At 38.9% G+C, this 25,148-nt stretch overlaps 1 protein-coding gene across 1 annotated transcript in view; it reads right to left on the minus strand.

Annotated features, from left to right (window-relative positions):
* MPHOSPH9 (M-phase phosphoprotein 9) overlaps positions 1-25,148 on the minus strand; it is a gene marked incomplete at its 5' end in the record, with an annotated part of 51,440 nt that overhangs the window by 17,239 nt on the left and 9,053 nt on the right. Inside the window, 9 exon segments of the mRNA XM_082853042.1 lie at positions 6,894-7,109; positions 8,937-9,024; positions 12,534-12,689; positions 13,019-13,479; positions 16,728-16,816; positions 18,255-18,345; positions 22,280-22,403; positions 23,333-23,856; positions 24,559-24,648. Coding sequence (XP_082709168.1) covers positions 6,894-7,109; positions 8,937-9,024; positions 12,534-12,689; positions 13,019-13,479; positions 16,728-16,816; positions 18,255-18,345; positions 22,280-22,403; positions 23,333-23,856; positions 24,559-24,648 — 1,839 coding nt within the window.

Here is a 25,148-nt window from a genome sequence, read left to right on the forward strand (position 1 = left end):
CCAAAGACTAATATAATTAGGTAATTTATTTAAAAATACATAAGTGAGACTTCTGGTGAAAGAAGAGAGATTCATCACAGGATTTTCTTTTTATCCAGAGATCCCACTAAATTAACAATGAAGCAATTAAAGAGAAAACAAAGGAGGTAACAGCAAGGAGCGAGAGATTTCAATGAAGATGCAACAAGGCTACAACTTCCAGAGTCTGAATAAAGGATGCTAATGGCAAGTAGGTTGATCTCTTCATAACCCTGAGAGGCTCACAACTTGAACCCCAGGTTCAGTGGTGGGCAGGGTTGAAGCACAGGGCTGACCACAGGAAACTGGTTCAAAGTCCTGGGTTAGAGCCCAGGGCCTTTTCTCAACCCATACAGCAGTGGACTGTTCAGTCAGGCAATAGGGCATAGAAGACATGACTGTGAGAGAAAAATGCAACATTGGAAACACAAGTATGATAGCAGGGTGTGAGGGGGAGGCAAAGAGATAAAGAGAGAATGACTAAGGAAATGTCTTCAAAAGAAAAAAAACCCACTTGACTCTCCCCTCCCTCACTGCCACGAGAGCCTGGCTGATAGGTTCCAGACAAGAAACCGGAAGACTTTTCTTTGGGAAAACTGAACAACCCCAGAAAAAAAGACACATTTACACCGGGAGGTTCCCTAACCAAATGCCTGGTGCATCACTTACAACTGCTTGTAAGTGAAGGTACCAGGAAGTAAGTCCCATCTGTGCACACGGTCTCCAAATAGCTTTTTACTGCCTCCCTCTTAAATGTGAACCTACCAAAGAACCAACATTTGAAAAAAAAAATTCTATATGAAACAGACTTCAAATCAAAATGAAAGGTTAACTTAGAAGAAATAATGAACCAAAACTAAAGGAAAGTATCAAAAGAAAGCTATTATTGGGACCTCCTTGGTGGTCCAGTGGTAAAGAATCCGCCTTACAATGCAGGGGATGTGGGTTCGATCCCTGGTCAGGGAACTAAGGTCCCACATGCCACGGGGCAACTAAGCCCACGTGCCACAACTAATGAGCTCACGTGCCTCAACTAGAGCCCACATGCCTCAAACTACAGAGCCCACGTGCTCTGGAACCCAACGCGCCACAACTAGAGAAGAGAAAACCCACACACCACAACTAGAGAGAAGCCCACGCGCCACAACAAATGATCCCACGTGCTTCAACGGAGATCCTGTGTGCTGCAACTAAGACCCAACGCAGCCAAAAATAAACAATAAATAAATCTTTAAAAAAAAAAGAAAGCTATTATTAATATCCTCAGAGAAATAACAATGTTATAGTCACAAAACAAGAACAGAAAGCTTTGAAAAACTAGCAATCAGAGAATAAAGAGCTCTTAGAAAGTAACAATGAGAAAAGACATAATTAATACTAAGACTGGAAGATAAAGGACAAAGAGGCCATGATGAACACCAAAACATAAATAAGTCTTAGAGAATCAACCCATGCAATACAACATCTACTCATAAAAGTTCCAGAGAAAGAGAAGAGAGAGAGGCAGGAAATTAATAGAGAAATAACATCAGCATTTGTAGAACTAAAAGACATTAATTTCCAGATTGGAAGAACCTATGCCCCAAACACTGTTATGGACTATCAGAATACCAGGGATAAAAAGAAGATGCTAGAAAGCTTGCAGAAGGCTAGTCATGAAAGGCACTGTGGCTGTCAGGAAGTTCTTTCAGGACGCCTGTCCTTAGTACTCAGCCATTATGCTGCAAAGAAGCCCAAATGAGGCCACATGGAAGGAAACATGGAAAGAACTGCAGGCTTAGTTGACAGCTATCATCAAAGGCCCCAGCTTCTGAGTTTCCAGCTAAGGTCCCAGATAATGCTGGGCCGAGATAAGCTGTCCCTGTTAAGCCCAGTCCAAGTTCCTAGACCACCGAGCCCATGAGCAGAGTATGTCCAGTTTGGGGTCATTTGTTTTGCAGCTCTGGTAACTGCAACAATACCCTAGAGGTACTTGCACACGTTGGCACAGGATGTGTATATAGGAATGGTCATGGCAGTGCTGCTCATAACAGCAACAAAAAGAAACTGGAAGCAGGAAAATGGATAAATAAATTGTGGAATATTCACACAATGGAATATGACACAGGGATGAAAACAAGTGAATTAGTGCTGTATGTATCAGCTTGGATAAGTCTTACAAAGGAAAAAAAGTTTCAGAACAGTAAATACAGTATGATAGCATTTATAGTTTTAAGATATGGCAAACAAACAACACTGACTAAGCAAACATACAAACATGATGATACAAAGACAGACATGGGAATGACATTCACACCATTCAGTTCAATTACTTCTAAGAAGGCAGAGGTGATCAGAAAAGGTACGTGGAGGGCCTCCACGGCATCTACAGTATTTTGATTCTTAAGGTGGGTGGTGGGTCGGTCTACATGTATTTGTTATATTATTCTTTATACCTTTGTATATACCAGAAATATTTCACATATAAATGTTTAAATAAAAAAGAATAAAAACTACATGTATCAACACGGCAAATCTTAGAAACAATGTTGAGAGAAAAACAGGTGGTAGAAGGACACAGTGCAATACAATTCATATATGGTTTACGAACATACGAAACATTACTATATATTGTTTAAAACAACGTGCATTTATAGTAGAAGTAAAAAGAACAGAGTGGGGATAACCAAGAGCACATTTAGCATAGCAGGCACCTCTAGGGTGGGAGAGAGAGGAATAGAAGAGTGTCTTTCAACAGTATCTACGGATGGCCAGTATATGGGGATTTAACGCATTACTCTATACCTTTCTGTGTGCTTAAAATATGTGACATGATAAACGTGGAAAAAGTCAGTGTTATCCCTGGAAATATTCATGCAATTTCAGCTGAAAACAACATTCTACCTACCCTTTGTGCTTCACTGCTACTCAAACAATGATGGGCTTTTAATTAAAAACAATGACATCCCAGAAGCAATGAACATACCTAGATCTTAAGTTTCTAAATACCATCTTCCACTTAAAGGAACCAGGGCTCCGGGGAAAAGTGACTGACTTAGGGCCGGGGCTAGAAAAGTACAAGATGAGCCTGGAACATCTGGCTGTGGCAGGAAGTCTAGAATGACGGGAAACTGTCAAAAGGTCACAGAAGCCAGCTTCACACGTACCCCTCAGGCCAAAGCTAAGACAAAGCATCAAAATAATAAACAGAGTAAAAAAGACTACCTCACTGAATAAAATCAGAATCCATGAGTCCACACTGATAAGCAGAAATAAAGAAGAAAGGAGGACTACTCCCTGCAGTAAAATGGAGAGGGAATCATAGAAATAGAAAAAACACCATCTGGCAGCCGCCACCTTAATTAGTGGTTTCAGGCAAGACACATCAGGACATGCTACAGCTAGTGGGTAACAAGTTTGATGAGAAAAATGTGATTTGCAGAGCCTTAAATTACCCTCTCATAAGTTACATGTTAACTGCAGTGGGGGAGGGGCAGGATATAACTTTACAGTGGAGACCCCTGGCAAACCCCACCTTCACCAAGTGGCTGGAGTTGACACCCACATAGTTCACACGTGCCTCCTAACAGGAAGTGCTAAGAGGGGCTCCTGTGCATCACGACAACCCAATCTAACTGTGAAGAAACACACACCCAAACTAAGGGCCATTCCACAATGTGCTGGCCAGCGGACTCTCTGCGATGACGGATGCAGTCCCCCCGCGCTGCCCAACACCACAGCCACTACCTACGTGTGACCGCTGAGCACTTGAAATGTGGCCAGTGCAACTGGGGAACTGAACTGTTTATTTTACTTAATTGTAATCAGTGTAAAGTTAAATAGTCACATGTGGCTAGAGGCTACCATGTTAGAAGGAGTAGTTCTATAAAATAGTCTATGATCTTCAAGGAGTTTTAAGGTTATAAAAGACAGAAAAACTGAGGATCTGCTCTAGGTTGAAGGAGATAAAAGAGATGTGACAACTCAATGCAACATGTAGTCCTGGATCGGATCTCGAACAAGGGAAAAAGAGTTTCTTTTGTTATAAGGAATACTTGTGGTATAACTTGCAAAATATTGAATGGCATGTATAAATTACTATATTAATGTTAATTTCCTAATTTTGCTATGGCTATATAAAAGACTGCCCTTGTTTTTAAGAAATAGACCTTGAAGTATTTAGAGATAAAGATGCATTATATCTCTAACTTACCCTAAAAAAGTTTGGAAAAAAAATTATTTTTTTTTTGAAAAAATCTTTAAACTATACGTGGACCGAATGATAAAGCACATATTATAAAATGTTAACTTTCAGAATCTAGGTGAAGGGTATATGAAAATTATTCACACAACTTTTGCAACTTTCTGTAGGTCTGATGTTAAGAAGTACAAGTTTTAAAAACCAGGAGCTCATGTACTCACACACACTAAAATTATACTATTAATGTGTATGAATGAGAACAGTTATAACCAAACCATGTAAAGTTCTAATCAAATATGGCACATGGAATGGAGTGTTCATATGCACTCCCTCCTGAAACTTTACTAAAATGACTATAAAGGAATAAAAAACATAGGGCTTGCTGGTATGTATGATATGCCCAAAATGGTACTTTACCTCTGTGATTTTCCTCCTAATAACCCTAGTCTAATCATGAGAAAAATATTAGACAAATCCCAAGGGACATACTGCAAAATACCTGCCCAGTTCTCCTCAAAACTGTCAAGATCATGAAAAACAGGAAAAGCCTGAGAAACTGTCACAGCCAAGAGGAGCCTAGGAAGACATGAAGACTACACGTAATCTGGTCTCCTAGAGGGAGTCCTGGAGCAGAAAAAGAACATTAGGAAAAAAGCAAGGAAATCTGAATAAACTGTGGTGTTTACTTAATAATAATGTATCAATATTGGCTCACTGGGACTTCCCTGGTGGCCCAGTGGGTGAGACTCCCCGCTCCCAATGCAGGGGGCCTGGGTTAGATCCCTGGTCGGGGAACTAGATCCCACGTGCTGCCGCAGCTAAGAGTCTGCACGCCTCAACTTAGAAGGCTGCATGTGGCAACTAAGACCCGGAGCAGCCAAAATAAACACACATTAAAAAAAAAAAATTGGCTCATTAATTGTGGCCAAGGTATGGTACTAACGCAAGACGCTAATAACAGGGGAGATGGTGGGGGGCACATAGGAACACTCCACTGTCTCCTCAATTTTTCTGTAATTCTAACTGTTCTAAAACATAAAGTCGTTTTTAAAAAGTAAAGTGTGACTGCAGCTATAAAAGTTTTCAGATGTGAAAGGCCTCAAAATTTGTCTCTTACGCCTTCTTTTTCTCAGGAGATGTACTCTAGCAAAACAGAGTTAAACCAAGAAAGAAGATATAGAATCCACACAAAAGGACAGATTCAATATGGGAAAGAAGCGAAGGCAATTCCCAGGATGATAAAAAAGGCAAGTCCTAGAAATCTGTGTATCAGACCTCGAGGGCCATCAGTTCAGACTGAAGCAAGGATACTGGGGAGGCGGGAGGAAAGGAAGTGCTATGCATGTTTAAAAACTAAGCAAGCAGATAAAGAGACAAGCCAATTACTAAGTCTAGGAAAAATAAAAGTTGTAAGAGAAAGGAAATGCAGTCACTGAACACTGCAGCTTAGCTTTGAAAAATATTTGCATAGACATAAGAAACACTGAATTCTGATTCATTTATAAATGATAGTAAATCATATTTAAAGTCTAAGACACCACTAACTAGAAATGCTATTTAATATTATTTACTAAAATACTAAGAGGAAAAAGTGCTGCCAATTAAAATATGACACTATAAACATGCATTCCAATTTCTGAGTTGTTCAAATGTAAAAGAATAAGCTTCGGGCTTCCCTGGTGGCGCAGTGGTTGAGAGTCCGCCTGCCGATGCAGGGGACACGGGTTCGTGCCTTGGTCCGGGAAGATCCCACATGCTGCGGAATGGCTGGGCCCGAGAGCCATGGCCGCTGAGCCTGCGCATCCGGAGCCTGTGCTCCACAACGGGAGGGGCCACAGCAGTGAGAGGCCCGCATACCGCAAAAAAAAAAAAAGAATAAGCTTCTCAGAATCAATTTAATACATCAATCACATTGGAAAGAGGGGGGGAGTGTTTGTTTGGGGAGCAAATGGTATAAGAAAGCTACACTGTGACCTTGCACAGAGGGTAGTCAATATATAATGTCTGCAACTGATGGGGAAAAAAAAAAGAGCAATGTAAGTTTGTTACTTAGAAACATGGAGCAAAACTTTAGAAGGAATGGCTAAAAGAGCTGAAAATAACGGCTTCTAGGGTAGAGGACTCCAGGATAGGGAGAGGTGAAGAAGATTGCTGTTTCTCATTTGATATTTGACCATTGTAAACCATTGACATGTATTACCTTCAGGAAAATAAATTTTAAAAAACAAAGCAGCAAGAATCAAATCTAAAGCTATCAGGAAGAAAATATCAACAGCCAAAATACTTTCAGATTTTACTTAAAAAAAAAAACAAAACCTAAAACCTAATCCAGTTTCAATGTTATACAAATCTAACTTTTAAGTGAAATTAAATCAAAGTGAAAAATTTTATCAAGCCTGTTGTAAATCTGGTCCGTTGTACCTGCCAGACACACAGATGCTGATTTAAGATAGCTCAAAGGCTGCCCTGCCAGAGACAGAAAGGCGTGGGAGTGACACCATAGCTCTGAAAGCCCTGACTTCCTGCTTTAAGATAAGACCCAACTAACTCAATCAGAAAAGTCTACGTATATTTGCAGCTACAGCAAAGTTATGTAAAATGAAAATAAATGTGGAAAAAATCATAATAGCTTGTAAGACTACAATATCTGAAATTACTTTTAGCCAACCACGTCACTGAGTTACTTGTCACTTACATCTTGAAACATTTTATTTTCTTGTTTTAGTCTTGCTTCTTTATCATCTGAGAGTTTGTAAGCATTCTCAAATGCCTCTTCTAAATCCTGAAGTCTAGATTTCAGTCGAAGGATGGTATTGTCTTTTTCTTTATTACTTGTTCTCATTTCCTCAATTCGTTCCTGCAAAATTTTGGAGGCACTGCTGGCTGCACTGAAGCGTTCTCTAAGATCACTCTACAAAACAAAGACAAGGATAATACACTGTTTTTAACAATAATAAAAGAAATAGATGTCTCAATAGCAGCTAATAATCTGTGGACATTAAATATAAAAGAAAAGTAATAAAACAAAACACATAAATGGAAATGAACAAATTTGATATTCTGTTATATCCTGGGATGGAGACTAGAAAGGATTACCCTATAAAATAATACACAGAAAACCACTGTCTGAGGCATTCTGATTCCAGGACTCACCTGTAGATGACTTTAATGAGGAAAAAATAACCATGGCTATTAGAGAAATGATTCCAAAAGCATAGCTGGAATTTGTTGCCCCACATTAATATTTAGAGGGAAAAAAAGCATTTCTTACCCTATTCTCTCACTTACAATGAAAATAAAAGAGAAAATTCAAAACATCTGAAATGTTAATATTCATTCAACAATCATTAATTGCAAATCCACTAGATGGCAGGCACTGGGGTGCTAGAAATATAAGATTAACAAGAGGACTTCCCTGGTGGAGCAGTGGTTAAGAATCACCTGCCACTGTAGGGGACACAGGTTCGAGCCCTGGTCCGGGAAGATCCCACATGCTGTGGAGCAACTAAGCCCATGTGCCACAACTACTGAGTCTGCGCTCTAGAGCCACAACTACTGAAGCCCATGCGCCTAGAACCCGTGCTCCACCTCAATGAGAAGCCCACACACCAGAATGAAGAGTAGCCCCTGCTCGCCGCAACTAGAGAAAGCCCGTGGGCAGCGAAAGACCCAGCACAGCCAAAATAGATAAATTAATTAATTAAATTTAAAAAAAAAAGATCAACAAGAAAGGTCCCTGACTTCATGAAGTTTATAGTTTAGGAGGAGACAAAGATAACTTAAAAAAACATCAAAACTATCCCGGTTTCAGCATCAAAAAACAACAAAAAACAACAAACAAACAAAAAACCCATCAAAGACAAACAAACAATGTCTAGAATATAACTGGCATTTTGCAGCAAAACACTGTTTGTAAAATTATGCACAGAAGAATAATACTTGGTAATGCATGGGAAAGAAAAGTTATTTAAGAGGAAAGGTTAAGCATTCCTAGTTATACACCCAAGAAAACTGAAAATGCATCCACATAAAATCTTGAAAATATAAATGTTCGTAGCACTATCATTCATAATAGCCAAAAAGTGAAAATAACCCAAACATCCATCACCTGATGGATGGATAAACAAAATGTGGTGCATCCACACTACGGAATATTCTTCAGCCATAAAAAAGAGTGAAGTCCTGGTCCATGCTACACTATGGATGAACCTTGAAAACCTAATGCTCAGTGAAAGCAGCCAGACACACGAGGTCACATACGGTTTGATTCCGTTGACATCAAGTACCCAGAATAGGTAAACCCAGAGAAACAGAAAGCAGAGTAGTGGTTGCTCATGGCTGAGAAGAGCATGTAATGGGGGAGATGGCTAAGAGGTTTGGGGTTTCTTTCTGAGTGAGAAAAAAGTTCTAAAATTAATTGTGGTGGTAGTCGCACAAATTTGTGAATATAGTAAAGACCACTGAATTATACACTCTAGAAGGATGAGTTTTATGATATGCAAATTATATCCCAAATAAAAAATAAAAATTTTAGAGGGTAAAAGTTTATAGTATCGTATGAAGCCAGCAGCATTCAAAATATAAATGTAACAATAAGAAATCCTAAAGGAGAAGACAAGCAACATACAACCAATGTTTTTATAAAACTATTCATTTGTCTCTAAAGTTCAATTAATAAAAAAGCTTAAATTTTTAACATTAAGCCACTAGAACAACAAAAAATAGAGTACTTACTTACCACTTCTCTTTCCAGCAAGTTATTCTTGTTTTCAAGTGTTCTCACACGACTAGTAGCTTCATTCAGAGCACTATCTAACTGGCCACATCTAAAAACCATATATTGAAACAAAACAATCAAAGGCAAGATCTTTTCTCTTAAAAGTATTATAAAAATCTAACTGATTCTCCAATATATTAGGTAAAACAAATTCTCCAATGTTAGCCAAGACTAAAGATGCCATTTTAGTAAAATATATCCAATGAACCTGATATTATAGTATCCGGAAAAAATTAAAAATGATACGAAAAGATCCCTAAGAAGTATTTGTACATTCACGTTCATAGCAGCATAAATTCACAATAGCCAAAAGATGGAAGCAACCTAAGTGTCCACCAAGGATGAATGGATATAAACAAAATGCAGTGTGTGTGTGTGTGTGTGTGTGTGTGGTGTGGTGTGGTGTGGTGTGGTGTGGTGTGGTGTGTGCAATGAAGTACTAGTCAATGTTAAAAAGGAAAGAAATTCTGACACATGCTACAACATGGAAGAACCTCAAGGACATTATGCTGAGTGAAATAAACCAGACACAAAAGGACAAACACTGTGATTCCATTTATACAAGGTACCCAGAAGCATCGAATTAATAGCGACAAAGCAGAATGATGGTTGCCAGGGGCTGGAGGGAGGGGGTAATGGGGAGTTATTGTTTAATGGGTATAGAACAACAGTTTTGCGAGAGAAAAAAAGTTCCAGAAATGGATACTGGTGACAGTAGCACAGCAATATGAATGGACAATGCCAGTGAACTGTAAACTTAAAAACAGTTAAAATGGTAGATTTTGTTATTTTATCACATTGAAAAATAAAAACTAAATATGCAAGATATAGAAAACTGCATAAAATAACTTGATCTATGAAGAAAATATATCTGTATATGCATTATAATTTCTGGAGGGATGCAAAAAATTAAGTCTAGGATGTGAAAACAAAAGATGGGGTAGAAAGACTCCATATAAATCCTTCTGTACTATTTCAAATCAGCATGAATGTTATTCTTTATAAGACTTGTTATTCTTTTAAAGACTTTCTTTGTAAAGTTAATTACCATAGAACCTCAAAATAAGAAAATACATGGAAGAAAAAAAAAAAAAAGAAAATACATGGAAGAATTTGGTCACCATTTTGAATCAGTGTTCAATGATGTGTTGTGAATAAAAGCTAATATTTATTCGGCACTGACTACACACTCAGTCTTTGTTAAGCACTTTGCATTCATCCTCACAATCCTGTGTGTTAGGATTGTCATCATTCCCATTTTACAGATGAGAATACAGAGACAGAGAAGTTAAGCTCCTCCAGAGTCACACTGGGATTCTAAGCCAGGCAGTCTGGCTCCAGAGTCATGCTCCTACCCACGATGCATTAATACCTTGCAGAAATGAAACACTGATGAAACTGTTCTTGAAACAAAGATCACTAAATAGTCAAGTGTTGCTGTGTTGTTATTTTTCTGTTGTAATTACCTCACTGATTCCGGTATGCCAGAGATCTCATCCCCCAAGTTGCAATTGTGTGACAATATAAGTGTTAATGGTCCCATCTGCAATAGCAGTGGGATTCCCCAATTTGCAATTCTGAAATTTGAAAAAAATTGCTGTGTACACTGAGAACATAATATTGGTTTTTGTCTTGGGTAAATCGTTTTTCCAGTTCTAAATAACTGCAACTTCTCATTTTGTTTCTACTGTCCTCTGTAACACAGTTTTATATGGTAGGCCAAATCAAGCCCTTTAGGGGTACTGGTAGGAGAAAATGATGCGTTGCTCTTCATTTGCACGCTATCAGTACATTTACTCCACTACCTAGATTGCTGTTGTTACTGTTATAACACGACCACTTATTTAAAACCCTGACTTCCAATTTGCTCCTCCTACATTCTCTCACTGCTCCACGTGCTCTAGCAGCTTCTAGACATAAAGATGTTTTAATTAGCTCCCCTTCTTTGGCACCCCGTCTTTGACCTAACAAGGTCTGCTGGTCAGCTTCTTTCAGACTTCTGTTTTCCAACAGGAAGTACCTGTGGTCATCTGTGCCTTCTTAAAAAAACAAAACAGAACAAAAATAAGAACAAACTTCCCCTAGCCTGGTATCTACTCTTTTCTTTTTGTCCTAGAAAACCTAAAACTGGCCTTTTTTCCTGGCTCTTTTCAAACTACTTCTCTGCCATTGTACCCCCGTCGCCACCACCAACAGCAAAATGGAAGCTATAGAAACGATCAGGATCAAGACAGCATGTTAACTACCACAGCAACCACACACTAGTATAAAAGCTAGTTTTCCGGACTTCCCTGGTGGCGCAGTGGTTAAGAATCCAACTGCCAATGTAGGGGACATGGGTTCGAGCCCAGGTCCAGGCAGATCCCACATGCCGCGCAGCAACTGAGCCTGTGCGCCACAACTACTGAGCCTGTGCTTTAGAGCCCATGAGCCACAACTACTGAGCCCGTGTGACACAACTACTGAGCCCATGTGCCTGGAGCCCTTGCTCCACAACAAGAAAAGCCACTGCAATGAGAAGGCTGCGCACCGCAACAAAGACCCAACACAGCCAAAGAGATAAATAGATAAATAAATAAAAGCAAGTTTTCCTAGAATTCTCCAAATTAAACTGTTAACTGGATCAGAGTTCAGTTCCCTCCTAATCTTTTCTCCAGGGCTTTTGTCTTTTTTGCCCTAGAGAAGACTTTGCTGTCACCTAGACTCCATCAGTTTTCAATCTGTTTAATACCATTTGTAAAGTATGTTGCAAGTATGCTGTTATTTTTTTTATTTTTTTGGCCGTGCCGCATGGCATGTGGGATCTTAGTTCCCCGACCAAGGATCGAACCCAAGCCACCTGCAGTGGAAGCGTGGAGTCTTAAATTAACCACTGGACAGCCAGGGAAGTTCCTCAAGTATGCTGTGGTTAATACTAGTAAAAACATCAAATTTTGTAAATGATTCTCTCTCTCTAAAATAAGTGGAAAGCTATCCCTAGTATAAGACCGTTCTCCCCTGTGTGTCTATGGTTTTTTTGAATGAGATAACTGTTTCCACAGGTTCATGAGTGTCTGGGTTAAAGTTATGCATTTCTGGGTATGAAGAAAGGTTGAGAACTGCCCCAGGACATCAATCATAGACTTATTAGGGAATCCATAGAGCATTAATTCTCCCATAAATGACATTCCTTTACATATACAAAATCTGCTCAACTATCTCAGTATTTCGCCCACACAAAACAAATGTCCTCATCAATTATCAGTGTTTTGTAAGAGGATGGCTCAAATCTTTATTTTTTGGCTGCACCCTCGGCTTGCGGGATTTTAGTTCCCCAACCAGGGATTGAACCCAGGTCCTAAGCAGGGAGAGCAAGGAGTCCTAACCACTGGACTGCCAGGGAATTTCCTCAAATCTTTAAAAATAATTACTTAGGCAAACATGTTTCTGTGTGAAAATTTTCAAATCTAAAGCACACGTTTTCAAAGTGTTTTAACATCATAATATGTTATACTTTGGGGAAAATAATATATCCAAGTTGGAGAAACACTAACTTTACAGTTAAATTATAAGTCTTACCTGTCTACAAGAATTTGATTGGTTTTCTTCCAATCTTCAACTGCAGGAATTTCTTTTGCCTCCAGTTTCTGTTTCAAACTATTTATTTCTGACTCATAATAAGCTCGAAGATCTGCGATGTGTCGAGCATGCTTTTCCTTCAGGTTCTGCCTAACCCTATTGGTGAGAGGAAAAAACATCATTTAGAAAGCATCTCCTCACTATCTCAATAAGAAAAACCAAGAACATAATGATTCTCATACATAAAAATACAGCCTTTTTCCTTTATACACCCACAGAAAATATAATAGATATATACACAAGATGACAACTAATAAAGCAAAAAATAAAAAGACATTCGTTTTTAGATGGTCTACCTTATAAACATTATATTATCTTTTTAATTTTTTATACATTACTGAAGTTCAATAAAAACAATTTTCATCATTCAAGCAGACATCATAAAAAACCTATTGACATTACAAGCCATTCACTGAAATACATACTTAGACAGTATCACAGGATCTTCCAGGGAAGTCAGTGAAATGCATTCTGGGACACCACTGGCTGTACCTGGAAGCTGGGACTGACTGACTGAGGCAAAAGGTACCAGGCCAGTGTTTTCTTCATCTACACTGTTGACTGAGATGTCGTTACTACCAATAGTATATACTGCAGGAAACGTGGAACTGGTCCTACTTTCATTTTGGAATGCATGATTTTTCCAAGAGTCCACTGGAGACACTTTTGTACTTGAAGGATATCTTGGGAATCCAGATAACTGAGAAGTAACATGACTTGCTTGTGAAAACGAGTCTATGTCAGAGTGACTAGCCATACTAGGTTCTAGAACGGAGTCAGGTGAGAAGGATATTCTGTCATCAAGGGCATTCAAAAAGCCATGTGGCTGAATCCCTGAAATCTGCTGACTTGGCTTCAGGTGTAACGTTGGGTCTAGAGTCAGTACCTAGAAATAAGACAGACAACAGTAAGCTCTCGCCCTCTGTACTCAGTTTTCGTTTTCAAGTGAGTAGGCTTTAGATCTCCTAGGGAAAAGGAAGCTCAAGATGAGAGTTAAGAGTCATGAGTCATCTTTCATTGTCACTCAGCAGAGTGCTGTCAACTTTACCTCCGGTGGATGATTTGGGTTGGAAGCAGAAGGGAGATTCCTCTCAGGTAACTGCTTGTTTTCCCTCTGTTTTTTATAATAAATATCCTTCAGTGATGGTAGCTTCATCTCATTACTAGTATTAGACTTAAAGATATGAAACAAAATTATTTAAACATTATCAACGAATCAATGATGAAAAAGTTTACTTTCCTGATATCAAGATCAGCACCATAAAAAGATTTTTGAAAAATTTAAAATAAACTGAGATGCCAGACTGCCAGATTTGTAATAAGAGTTTGGAAGTCATTACCTATTATGAGGCTCCCTCAGAATGAAAAAATTTTCATACCCTCTAACAATAAATATTAAGGGGATAATTTAAACCTAAGATATTTAGCAGCCTAAGAACACTTCCAAAGAAAAAAATCCTTGGTAATCTCCTTACTCAAAATAAGAACAAAGTTTCGAGGTAAGAAAAGACTTCATAATGAATGAAGGAAGCAGGGCAAGAAAACTTCTGGCCAGATTAATTTCCTGTGACTCAAAGGGACAGGTGTTGAAAGGTGGAGCTCCCCAGCTCTGTAGTTATATTCGTGTTTAAGAGTTGGCAGACAACAAGAAGTGTTAAGAAAGAAGTTACCCAATCAAAATAAGACCCTTTTTTAATTAGTAAAATAAGAAGATATGGGGACTTCCCTGGTGGCACAGTGGATAGGACTCTTCACTCCCAATGCAAGGGGCCCAGGTTTGATCCCTGGTCGAGGAACTAGATCCCACATGCATGCCACAACTAAGAGTTTGCATACCACAACTAAGGAGCCCACATGCCATAACTAAGACCCCACACAACCAAATACATAAATAAATATTTTTTTTGAAAAAAAAGAAGATACAATCCTAACTTCTACAGCTGAAATCAGGGCTTTGCTACACTGGAAGTGTTACAAACCTAAACTCCAAATATTAAAACACTGGGCTTAAATTATTTCAATGTGGGACTTATTGCAGGGCGTGACAGGGGTACCATTTAACCCTGGGCCTCAAATTTAAACTAACGTGGACATTCTCTCAAATGAGATTACAGATTGAGTGAGAGATACATTGAAAGCACTGAAAGAACACATTCGTCCTATAGCTTTAAACTTTTAAACTGTCCCATTTCCAGACCCTACATAGACAGACTGCAGAGCACCATGAACTAATTTTTTTTTAATAAACTCTATAACTAGCTTGTGAAAAAGACAATTAATTATACTTTTTGTGTGTGCATTAAAGGCATTAATTTGTTAAATGTAAACCCTTAAAATTTACCACAATTTCTATAATCCTGCTTTGAATTTTTACTTTTTATACACCAACAACCTGGAAGCCTTTCCAATCACTGAAATCTATGCCAAGCAGCAGCTCTTGGACTATGGCTACAGCCTGAGGAATCCTGCCCTGGGTGAACAGTTGCAACTATGCTATTTACAGCTCACTGTAATACGAGGTAATATTTTTCACCACCTTTTTTTTTTGGTGTGCCGAGTGGCCTGTGGGATGTTAGTTCCCCGACCAGGGACTGAACCCAGGCCCTCAGTAGTGAGAGCTCAGAGTCCCAACCACTGGACTGCTAAGGAGTTTCCTTTTCACCGCTTTTATGATTTCCCTTCTTGTCATATTTTAACATCTCTGAAGTGAGGATGTCTCTTGTAATTAACAGCGTCTTACAAATGCCTTTGGTCAAGTAGCAGCTGTGACATAATTGTCACTGCCTGCTCATAAGCAAATAGAAAAGCTTTCAAAATTGGCCAAATAGTTGTCAGCAGCTTGGAAGAAAATCCTAGAGGCTACGCTGGAACCCCTGAGAAGCAATATTTAAGGGACAGTGAATCAGACATGTTTAGCAACATTCCCCATCTGAGAGTCAAAAGCAGGCCAGTCCTACATAACTACTAAGCCAGGTAAAAACTCAGCACCAAGGCCTTTCATCCTTTTTTAAAGAAATGCCAAGTCACCAATGCTCTTGGTGGCCCAAGGGAAATGGCATGTGGAAAACACAGAAACCAACACTGACTTAAAAAGAGAGGAGTGTGGAGTGTAAGCTCCTATAGGTAAAGAAGTTTCAACTAATTTACTTCACTTATATTATCCATAAGTATGTACGAGAATTATAGGATAAAAATATATGTTTAAGTCTACAAAATATAAATTCTAACGGATAAGCATTGTATCCGTCGGATTGATGAATTTTTTTTCTTGGTAGAATATGAAACAGGAAGTCTTAAAATTGATGGCAACTTTATATTTTGAGTCAACAAAATATAGTGTTAATTTACTGATGTTGAAGACCAAGAAACACACGCAGTGAGCCCTGTAGTTGCAAAGCCCACCGAGTCTCCCAGACCCCTCAATCTCACTCCCCTCCCCTTCCTTCTTAGTGTTTATCTGTCTCTTTTTTCCTCCTTTCCTGAAGGACAGAATGCTGGTTCCCACCCTCTCTAGGACTCCAATGTCCAAAAATACACTGTTCCCATGTTGTCCTGTCCATCTATGCCTGTCACTCGTGTTTACAGCTCTCCTGGTTACTTTAATTGTATCTCTCTTTTCCTCCAACCTGTTCTCTCATCTCCTGATCTAAACACAGAAGTGAGATATATACATCGATGTACACATACTGGATATTTTTATTTCTTTGCTCTGAAGTCAACAAAATATTTACATTTCTTGCTCAAAGAAAATCAAAACAGCAAATTAAATTGCTCATAATTATGATACAAACGGATCAGCGGGAGGGTGTAACAGAACAGAAAATCAAAACCACGCCTGGGAACGGGGGAAGAAGTTTATTTGTGTACCTACTATATTTAAAATAGTGGGCACAAAACCATGTCATTTAATTTCATAAAACACTAACCAGGCATTTTTAATTCCATTTTTAAGTAACGTTCCTAAGATCACACAGGCAGTGAACGACAGAGACCAAACCTGAAAGCAGGCAGATATGATTTAAAGCCCATGCTTTCTTCTGTATATCAGCAATTGAAAAATACAAACTTTGTAAATGAACCAGTATATACAATTGTACAACAAATACACACGTGCATCGTGGGTTATTAAATTACCTGGCTTGGTGATATATCCGTGGAGGAGGCTGGAGTCTCAGGCAGAGAGTGATACGTGTCCTTCTCCTCCAGTTTCCAGTAAGTCAGTCCTAATGTGAACAAATACACAGAATAGATAAGGGTGAGGAAAAAGAACAAAAATGCTTTTAGAGTAACTTATTTCTACCTAAAGAAAATTAAACATGGGAAGTATGTGTTCTAGAATAACTTATTTTTACCTAAAGAAAATTAAATACGGGAAGTTTTTGGCTATCTGGATACAGGAAATTGAATTTGGAAGGGAAAAAATTCACATAAATGCCTTGCCATGTAAGAGTCCTAACTTAATGATCCAAATATTTTAAACTGAACTATCATATTATTAAAAGTCAAGATAAACACGTGCAATTTAAAATATTTTTTTAAAGACAATTCCTTTATGCACAGTACAGACATACATAGAAGCAATCTAAAGAATTCAATAAGTCAAATCCTTATTGAGCGTTTACTGTACCAGCTGGGGAGGAGGAGGCGTGAAGAGTGAGCTGTGAGCCGTAAGTCGATCATACAGTACACACAGTATGTCAGAAGGTGGTAAGCACTCTAGTAAAAGTTACAACTCAGTGTAAGGGGATATGCAGTGCATGTGGAAGGGGGGGCAGGCGCTCTTTCTGAATAGGGTGGTCAGGGTTGGCCGTGTTAGCCATATATGAGGGAGCTCCCCCGTAAGGGGCGGGGGAGAACATTCCACATACAGGAAGCAGCCAAAGCAAAAGCCCTAAAATGAGGACTTATCTGGCATATTTGAGCAAACAGCCTCTCTGCTGAAGCAGAGAAAGGGAGAGAGCCCCAGACAGTGAGGTCAAAGAGCAGAGCTAGATGTCTCCGGGCCTGCAGGCCTCTGTAAGGACAGACTCCCTCCCGACTGTTATTCTGAGGGAAGTGGAACCACCGCAGGGCTTGAGCAGAGGAGTCACAAGATCTGACCTGTCTTTAAAAAGGATCACATTGGCTACTGTGTTGAGAACAGATGGAAGCTGCAAGGGTGAAAGCAGGGAGGCTGGTTAGGAAGCTCACGGGAACCCAGGGGACAGGTGATGGGGCTCTGTTAGGGTGAGAGCAGGAAGGTGGTGACAGGTGATCGGATCATGGTAATTTTCACAAGGCAAAGCTAATTCATCCTGAATTGGATGTGGGATTGTGGAAAAAAGGAGTCAGTATGTAAAGCCATTAAAGCTAAAATAAGCTCACCGTGGAGAGTAAAGAATGGCTTACAGACAGTTTGAATTTCTTAATTCATTTTGGAGTATCTGAAAAATGCTGAGATGATTTTTGCAGCTGTTTGAAATAATTGCAAAAGTACTGCTTTCTATCTTTACAGAACTTGTAACACAAAGTAAGGCAAGTAAGGAAGTTACAGCTACCAGAGGCACAAGACAACACATAATACTTTTACAGAAACCACTCTAATATACATGATTATCACCCTATGAGAAATGCACACGTTATTATTTTGAAAAAAACTCTTTAGAAATATAAGTATCATACCTGTTCCTGAATCAGACATCCAACAATTTGGACTCTCATCTGGTTTGTTGAGGTAAAAAGCTCGAGAATGTGTAGCAGCAGTGAAATCAGACTACAATTCAAGAAAGAAAACCATTAGTTGCCAGCTAAAAATCCTTAGGCACAGACTGCTGACACAAGGAATAAGAGCCAGGTGTCAAACCCAGGCGCAGAGAAACTTTCAGAGGTTCACAAAGAAAGCAAGCCTGGTTTTCCCCATGGTTACAAGAATCGCAAAATGATAGGAATTAACAATGAAGGATTTTCTATTCCTGTGTAATTTACAAAAGTTTATTTTGATTCTCTGTGGAGATGAAAGAGGAAACCGGAAGCAGACAATATGAGTGCAGAATGAAGATGCGTTTATGGACTTCCCTGGCGGCGCAGTGGTTAAGAATCCGCCTGCCAATGCTGGGGACACAGGTTCGAGCCCTGGTACGGGAAGATTCCACATGCTGCGGAGCAACTAAGCCCGTTCGCCAAAACTACTAAGCCCGTGCTCTAGAGTTCGTGAGCCACAACTACTGAGCCTGCATGCCACAACTACTGAAGCCTGTGCACCTAGGGCCCATGCTCCTCAACAAGAGAAGCCACTGCTGTGAGAAGCCCGTTCACAGCAATGAAGAGTAACCCCCGCTCACCACAACTAGAGAAAGCCCGCGCACAGCAACAAAGACCCAACACAACCAAAGATAAATTAATTTTTTTAAAAAGAGAAAATGTATTTATAATTTGCCATCGACTTCCAAAAGAAATTTCAAGTGCCTAGAATTAAAGTCGTTTAGTATAAAAATCAGTGTAAAAGCCAAAACAATTCATTTTTATCATTAAGACAATAAATCAACTCTGAAAACTGCATATCAATAATTATTATGAACTTTAAATAGTAGACTACATCTTATATGCAAATAATTGGTTACCAGAAAAGGCTAAAAATGCTTACTTATCCTCAATTCTAATAAAAATTCTAAGCTAAACTCTCTTCACAATATCTCTGGCATTGTCACAAGAAATCTGTGTTTCCCCAGAGAGATATGTGATTTTCATCAGAATTTTTCTTATGAGTTTCACCACCATCAAACTTTTAATTCCTGTTAAAAAGTATTTAGCTCTATTTGCTTACAACCACCTGTGAACCCACTGCAAAAGCAAAAGCACACTAAGCTGATGACATTCTATATACCAAGGAGGGGTTATCCCCTCAGCCTTCTAAGGCACCACTTTAGCCTCCTTTTTATCAAATGTCTCTCCTAAAACGCCTACCTGTTCAAATTTCTGTTGCGTCTCTGTACTTAACAGACCAAGAGAAGCTGACTGCAGAAGAATAAGTGAAAAATCCCAATTAAAACATTTTGACTTTTTCCTGGTTCTTTGGTGTAAACCTTAACGTGCTCAGTCAACACACACCCCCTTGGCTGGAGGGGGCTCACCTCACACGGCTGCCTGCTGCACTCTTCCGGGCCACAAGGCATCGGCTGAAGAAAACAGGCCTGGCTTTTGAAGAGCAACGAAAGTATGGTGCAAGGAAAGCCCTTCCCAAGAAGCTGGCCTCAGCCTAGCACAGGATCTTCATCAGTAACAGTCTAGCAGCATCTGAAAAACCACCATGGAGCCCACACCTGGGGAAATGGTAACAGCCAGTCTGTCCCAGACAAAAGGACCAAGGAAACAAAGACCGACTTGAGCTTTGGAAAATCCTTGTGCTAAACAATATCCAATTTCAAGACATGCTTCAAGATAGCTAGGACCCCAAATAAACTACCTTGTATAAAAAGAAAATTGGATCCCAAGAGAATTCTGATCATAAAGATTCCCTGGATTTAGACTGAAAATGGAAAAAGAAACAATGGGAGAAGAGAAAGGATGGACTAAAGAAGAAAGTTCCAACTTTTGTGAATCCACAGAATTTGATTCAGAATTATGCAGGTAAGAAGTGCATTTCAGGTGTGGTGTCTGATTCAATAACCATCACTACCTGAAAGCCATTTAAAACTTGGACACACCAAAGAAACTTGATTTCCCCTAATGATTTAATAGCAAAAATATCTAATTCACCTTTAAAAAATAGGAAAAATAAAACTTGTCCAGAGATGATCAAAGAAAAGGAAAAAATTCAAACGGAATCATGCCCTCATCACAGCTTTACCCCCTGCGCAACTGACATCCCCAGAGGCAGAACAGGCTACTAGGTAGACCTATCCCCCCCAAGGGCATATTTCTCAGGCAGTGTCTCTGATCCTTCAGCTGCTTGTCGATTCTCCACTGAATCAAGGGAGAAAATTAGGCTAGATCATTGGTTCCAGGCTTTACAGCACATAAGAATCACCTGAGGAGCTTTTAAACCACCTGATCATAGGTCACAACTGCACCAATGAGGACAGACCACCTGGGGCTGGCGGTCAGTCATAAGTAGAGTTTTAAGGCTCCTCAGGTGACTCCAATGTGCAGCAAATTCTGGAAACCACAGGGCTACATAGAACAAATACCGATCCACAGTCACCAAAGACAGTGAATCCACCAAGTTACACACCACAAATCCAAAGTTCATCAGAAGTGAAAAAGTCTCCACAAACTGAGTTTCAGTTAAGGTAAAAACAGAAAAAATGAAGCTACTATATATGAAAACATTCTCCATTTCTGCCAACCTATTCCAATGAAAAAAACAACTTTCACCTCAGTCTCCAAATGCTTTTATGTCACCACACCAAATAAGGATATACCATGCTTGACGGCACACAGGTACAAAAGAACAGAGCTACCAATACAGCACCAGCCCCCGAGGCTTGACGGTTCATGTAGCTTCCTCACCTTCATTTCCCTCCTCAACACAAATGTGAGTAAGTTAAAAAAATGATGATATCAAGAAGCCTAAGTATCATGGGCTGAAGAAAGAAAAATGACTGAAAGAGAAATATTGCCTTATGAAGGCTGGGGGACTGACTTCTTACGACTTCTATTCTTTTTTTTTTAATTAATTTATTTTTGGCTGCATTGGGTCTTCGTTGCTGTGTGCGGGCTTTCTCTAGCTGCGGCGAGCAGAGGCTGCTCTTCATTGCAGTGCATGTGCTTCTCATTGCGGGGGCTTCTCTTGTGGCGGAGCACGGGCTCTAGGAGCACAGGCTTTAGTAGTTGTGGCGCACGGGCTCTAGGAGCACAGGCTTTAGTAGTTATGGCGCACGGGCTTAGTTGCTCCGCGGGCATGTGGGATCTTCCTGGACCAGGGCTCAAACCCGTGTCCCCTGCACTGGCAGGCGGATTCTTAACCACTGCGCCACCAGGAATGTCCCCACAACTTCTATTCTTTAATAGATCTTTTTCAAAGGAAGATGGAAAGACTATGTTTAGGATGATCAAGACATGGCCAGTTTCTAAAGGAATCAAGATTGTAGAGAGATTTGTCTTTGCGATTTCAATGTATTATACTGAACAATGTTATTCTATGACAATTTAGGCCAAAAGGTCTTTAAAGATGTTTAAAACTTACTCAGTAGCTACAGCTCGTTAACAAAAGCAGCTGCTATATGAGCAAAAGGAATTAAATGAATGTTTAGAATTTAAACATTCAATCTCTTACAACTTGGATTATAAATTCAGAGTTGTCCAAGCTTCAACTGTTTTTATAATGGCATCTTAAAGCGTTCACACATAGAGTACTACTTATTACAACTTAACAGCAGAACAAATTATTTGAGGGTTTTTTAAAAAACAATGTATTACTCGTAAACATTTGCAGTACAAAGAGAATTAGGACCTTTACAAAATGTTTCCTTTTTTTTTAGTAGTACTTTATCTCTCACTGGTTTTGATTTCCAGTCTACTAAAGAACCACTAATTGGAGCATCGTTTCCCATCCTTTGAGACACCAAAAAAGGTATGTCAATGGAACAAATTAACAATACAAAACAAAGGGCAAAAAACTTATGTTAATGAACATGTGGTAAACTCAACATAATTATCCTAATTGTCCATAGATGAAGCATGCCAGAGTCAAGTGACTTGTCACCTACTTTCTCAATTGGTGATTTCCTGGTTTGCTCGTTTCCTTGCATAGGTTTTGAACACCCCTCTTCTTTATGTGCTCTCTTTGGTTGGTTCTGCTTCAGCTTTTGAGCCCATGATGTTATAGATTTACTATTTAAAAAGAAAAAAACAAAACACCTCTCTTTAAATGCTGTCCTTCACAGATAAAACTAAACACTAGTAGATACTATGTCAGTGGAAAATGCTTTGAGTTGTTTTTCTGCTAGCAGAGAGAGGATGGATTTTTATTGATTCACATAAATTTCTTTTTACAATATCTTACTATTAAAGGCAAAATGAGGAAAAAGACTGACTAGCAGTGATTAACAATACTTATAGTCTGTCGCCATGGAACAGAACAAAAACCACCATAGTGGCCCCTTCAAGTACTCAGTATATCTCCACAGTGAAAGCATACTTATTTAGATGGACTTATAATTATACTTATGGGTACCCAAGATTGTGTTGCCACAGCAAAATACCTTACACTGGATGACATATGTCAGAGACATAAAATGGAACATAATTTTAAGTGATTATTTGCTTTACAAACATTCAGCCAAAGTTTCTTTTACCAAAAGTTTCTTTTACCTGGGTCAATCAAAATGTCATTTAACTTACAAAAATCTCTTCTTATAAACATAAAACTGAGTATGCTTATATATAATTTTTTGTTTTAAATTATATGAACATGTGTGACAAAATTCCACTGTTGATGCAGTCCTATACTCTAATTTTCAGCAAGTCGATAGTGACTAGAAAATACAAAAGGTACTTTTCTGGCAAGGCCTCTCACCTTAAGAGTTTTAGTAGACTTATAACATTGTAAATGGGAAGACAGATGTCGTTAGCATGTAGTGTGCTTTGTTAATTTCAGTTTTTTCCACAGACAGTAAATAAAACAATTTGATAAAACTGATAGACATTCAAACACATCTCATTCCAACTAAAAGCAGCTGTATTTACTAAACATGTTTAGCTTATTATAAATGTAATAAACAAGTCAAACTCCCTTCAAGTGATGGAGAAATTCTACTTACTTATCTGTTTTTCCACTGTATACTTCCGAAATCTTATTTTCACCAAGGAAACTGTGTTCAAATTCACCAGGAAAAATGGGAGTATCTTCCTTTAAAGATGCACAAAATTCTTCATTTGTATGTATATAAAAACTCTGGTTTTTCACACCATCTACAAGTGACTCCTTTTGCACCACCGGTGCTCCAAACTGTCCTTTAGAAACCTCTGCGTGCTCCATGAACTCTTGAGCGTCCTTAGGTTTGTAGGTATTTAGTTCTGAGACACAAAAGGTACCATACCCACTGCTCACTGAGCTACTATCCACATTGCAGTCTGGTTGTGACATGGATGTTTCTCGCTGCATTTCAGGTTCTTTAGACTTGGGATAACTGATAACAGATTCATTTCTCTCACTGTTTTCAGAAAAAAAACCCATTTGACTTTCTGAAGATATTTGTCTGCTTAAAGAACTTCTATCACAGGAAGCCCAGGAAGCATTATTGGTCTGTAACTTGACTAAATTTTTTATCTCCTTCTGTATACGCTGAAAATAAAAAGTTACAGGTTTGGCTAAGGATGTATATTAACATCACATTTTTATAAATGTCTTAAAATATTGTGTTTAAAAATAAGAGATATTACCCTAAAGATGACACATGTGCATTATATTTAGTTTATAAACAAAACTGATATAAAGAACTAACTAATTGGGATCTTTGAGATGGCCCACACGCTGGCATTTCTCGCAGGGCCACTCTCACCTTTTGAGACAGACCGAGTCCTATATATGGAATGTGTACCTCTAAATAAATAAATCTACTTCTTACCTATCACTTTGTCTCTCACTGCATTCTTCCTGGGATGAGACACAAAGAACCTGAGCTTCAGTAAGTGCTGACACCAGGAACTCGGGCCCCCACCCAGGTGGAGGATGGAATGATGATGCTGACCCTCCGGACTTCAATCAACTACAGCTTTGGACTCTGTGGACCTTTGTCCCAATTCTATGCTGAGTTCTCCTCTGCTTAAGCCCCCTCACGATTATGCGTGTACCCTTAGTTTAAAACTTCCCCAGTTTTGCAGTTTGGGGAGACACTGCTTTGGGAAAAGATCCCCGGTGTTCTCCTTATTTGCTGCAAGTAAAGCATCCTTCCTTCTCCCAAAAAAAAAGGGGAAAAAAAAATTAACTAATTGGTTCTTCTGCAAACCTTACAATATAAAACAAGAATCAATATAAAGAACTTACTTGAATTTGGTTGTGGAACTGTTCCTGCTGGGCAACTATCTGCTCTTGGCATTGTTTTTCCACCAAATTGAATAGTTGTAACCACCTGGTCTAGTAAATTATAAAATATTTTAGTTAGACATAAATTTTTAACCTAATATTTCACAGAAATATTCCTCCAGTGGGAAAGAGCCTTTTTTTAAAATGTATTTTTAATGTAAAAGTCATAAGCTAAATTAATTATAAAACTATATTTAATGCAAAAGTACATGGACATAGGATTGGGCACCCCTTTCTTATGTTACCTGTGGGCTGAGTAAATTTGAGGGTCTGAGTAAATCTTCTTTTTCAAATGGCATCTTAATTTGATGTCATCTGCTACCATTTCTGATTAATCAAGAACTGCTGCTAGTTGTACTTTACATTTGTCTTAAGTCCCTCTTCCTTTCCTCATAACACCTAATGGTTTTCTTAAACACTAACCTGGACCCAGAAAAAGAATCCCACATCTTAAAACAACAAATAGTTTAGTATTAGGAGAATTTGATCCCTAATTTAGTTGTTCTTCAAGTTAAAAAACCTCTTTTAGAGTCAGATATTAAAGTGCTTTA

Source organism: Leucopleurus acutus, assembly GCF_964270905.1.
Source record: "Leucopleurus acutus genome assembly, chromosome: 13".
Taxonomy (NCBI): domain Eukaryota; kingdom Metazoa; phylum Chordata; class Mammalia; order Artiodactyla; family Delphinidae; genus Leucopleurus; species Leucopleurus acutus.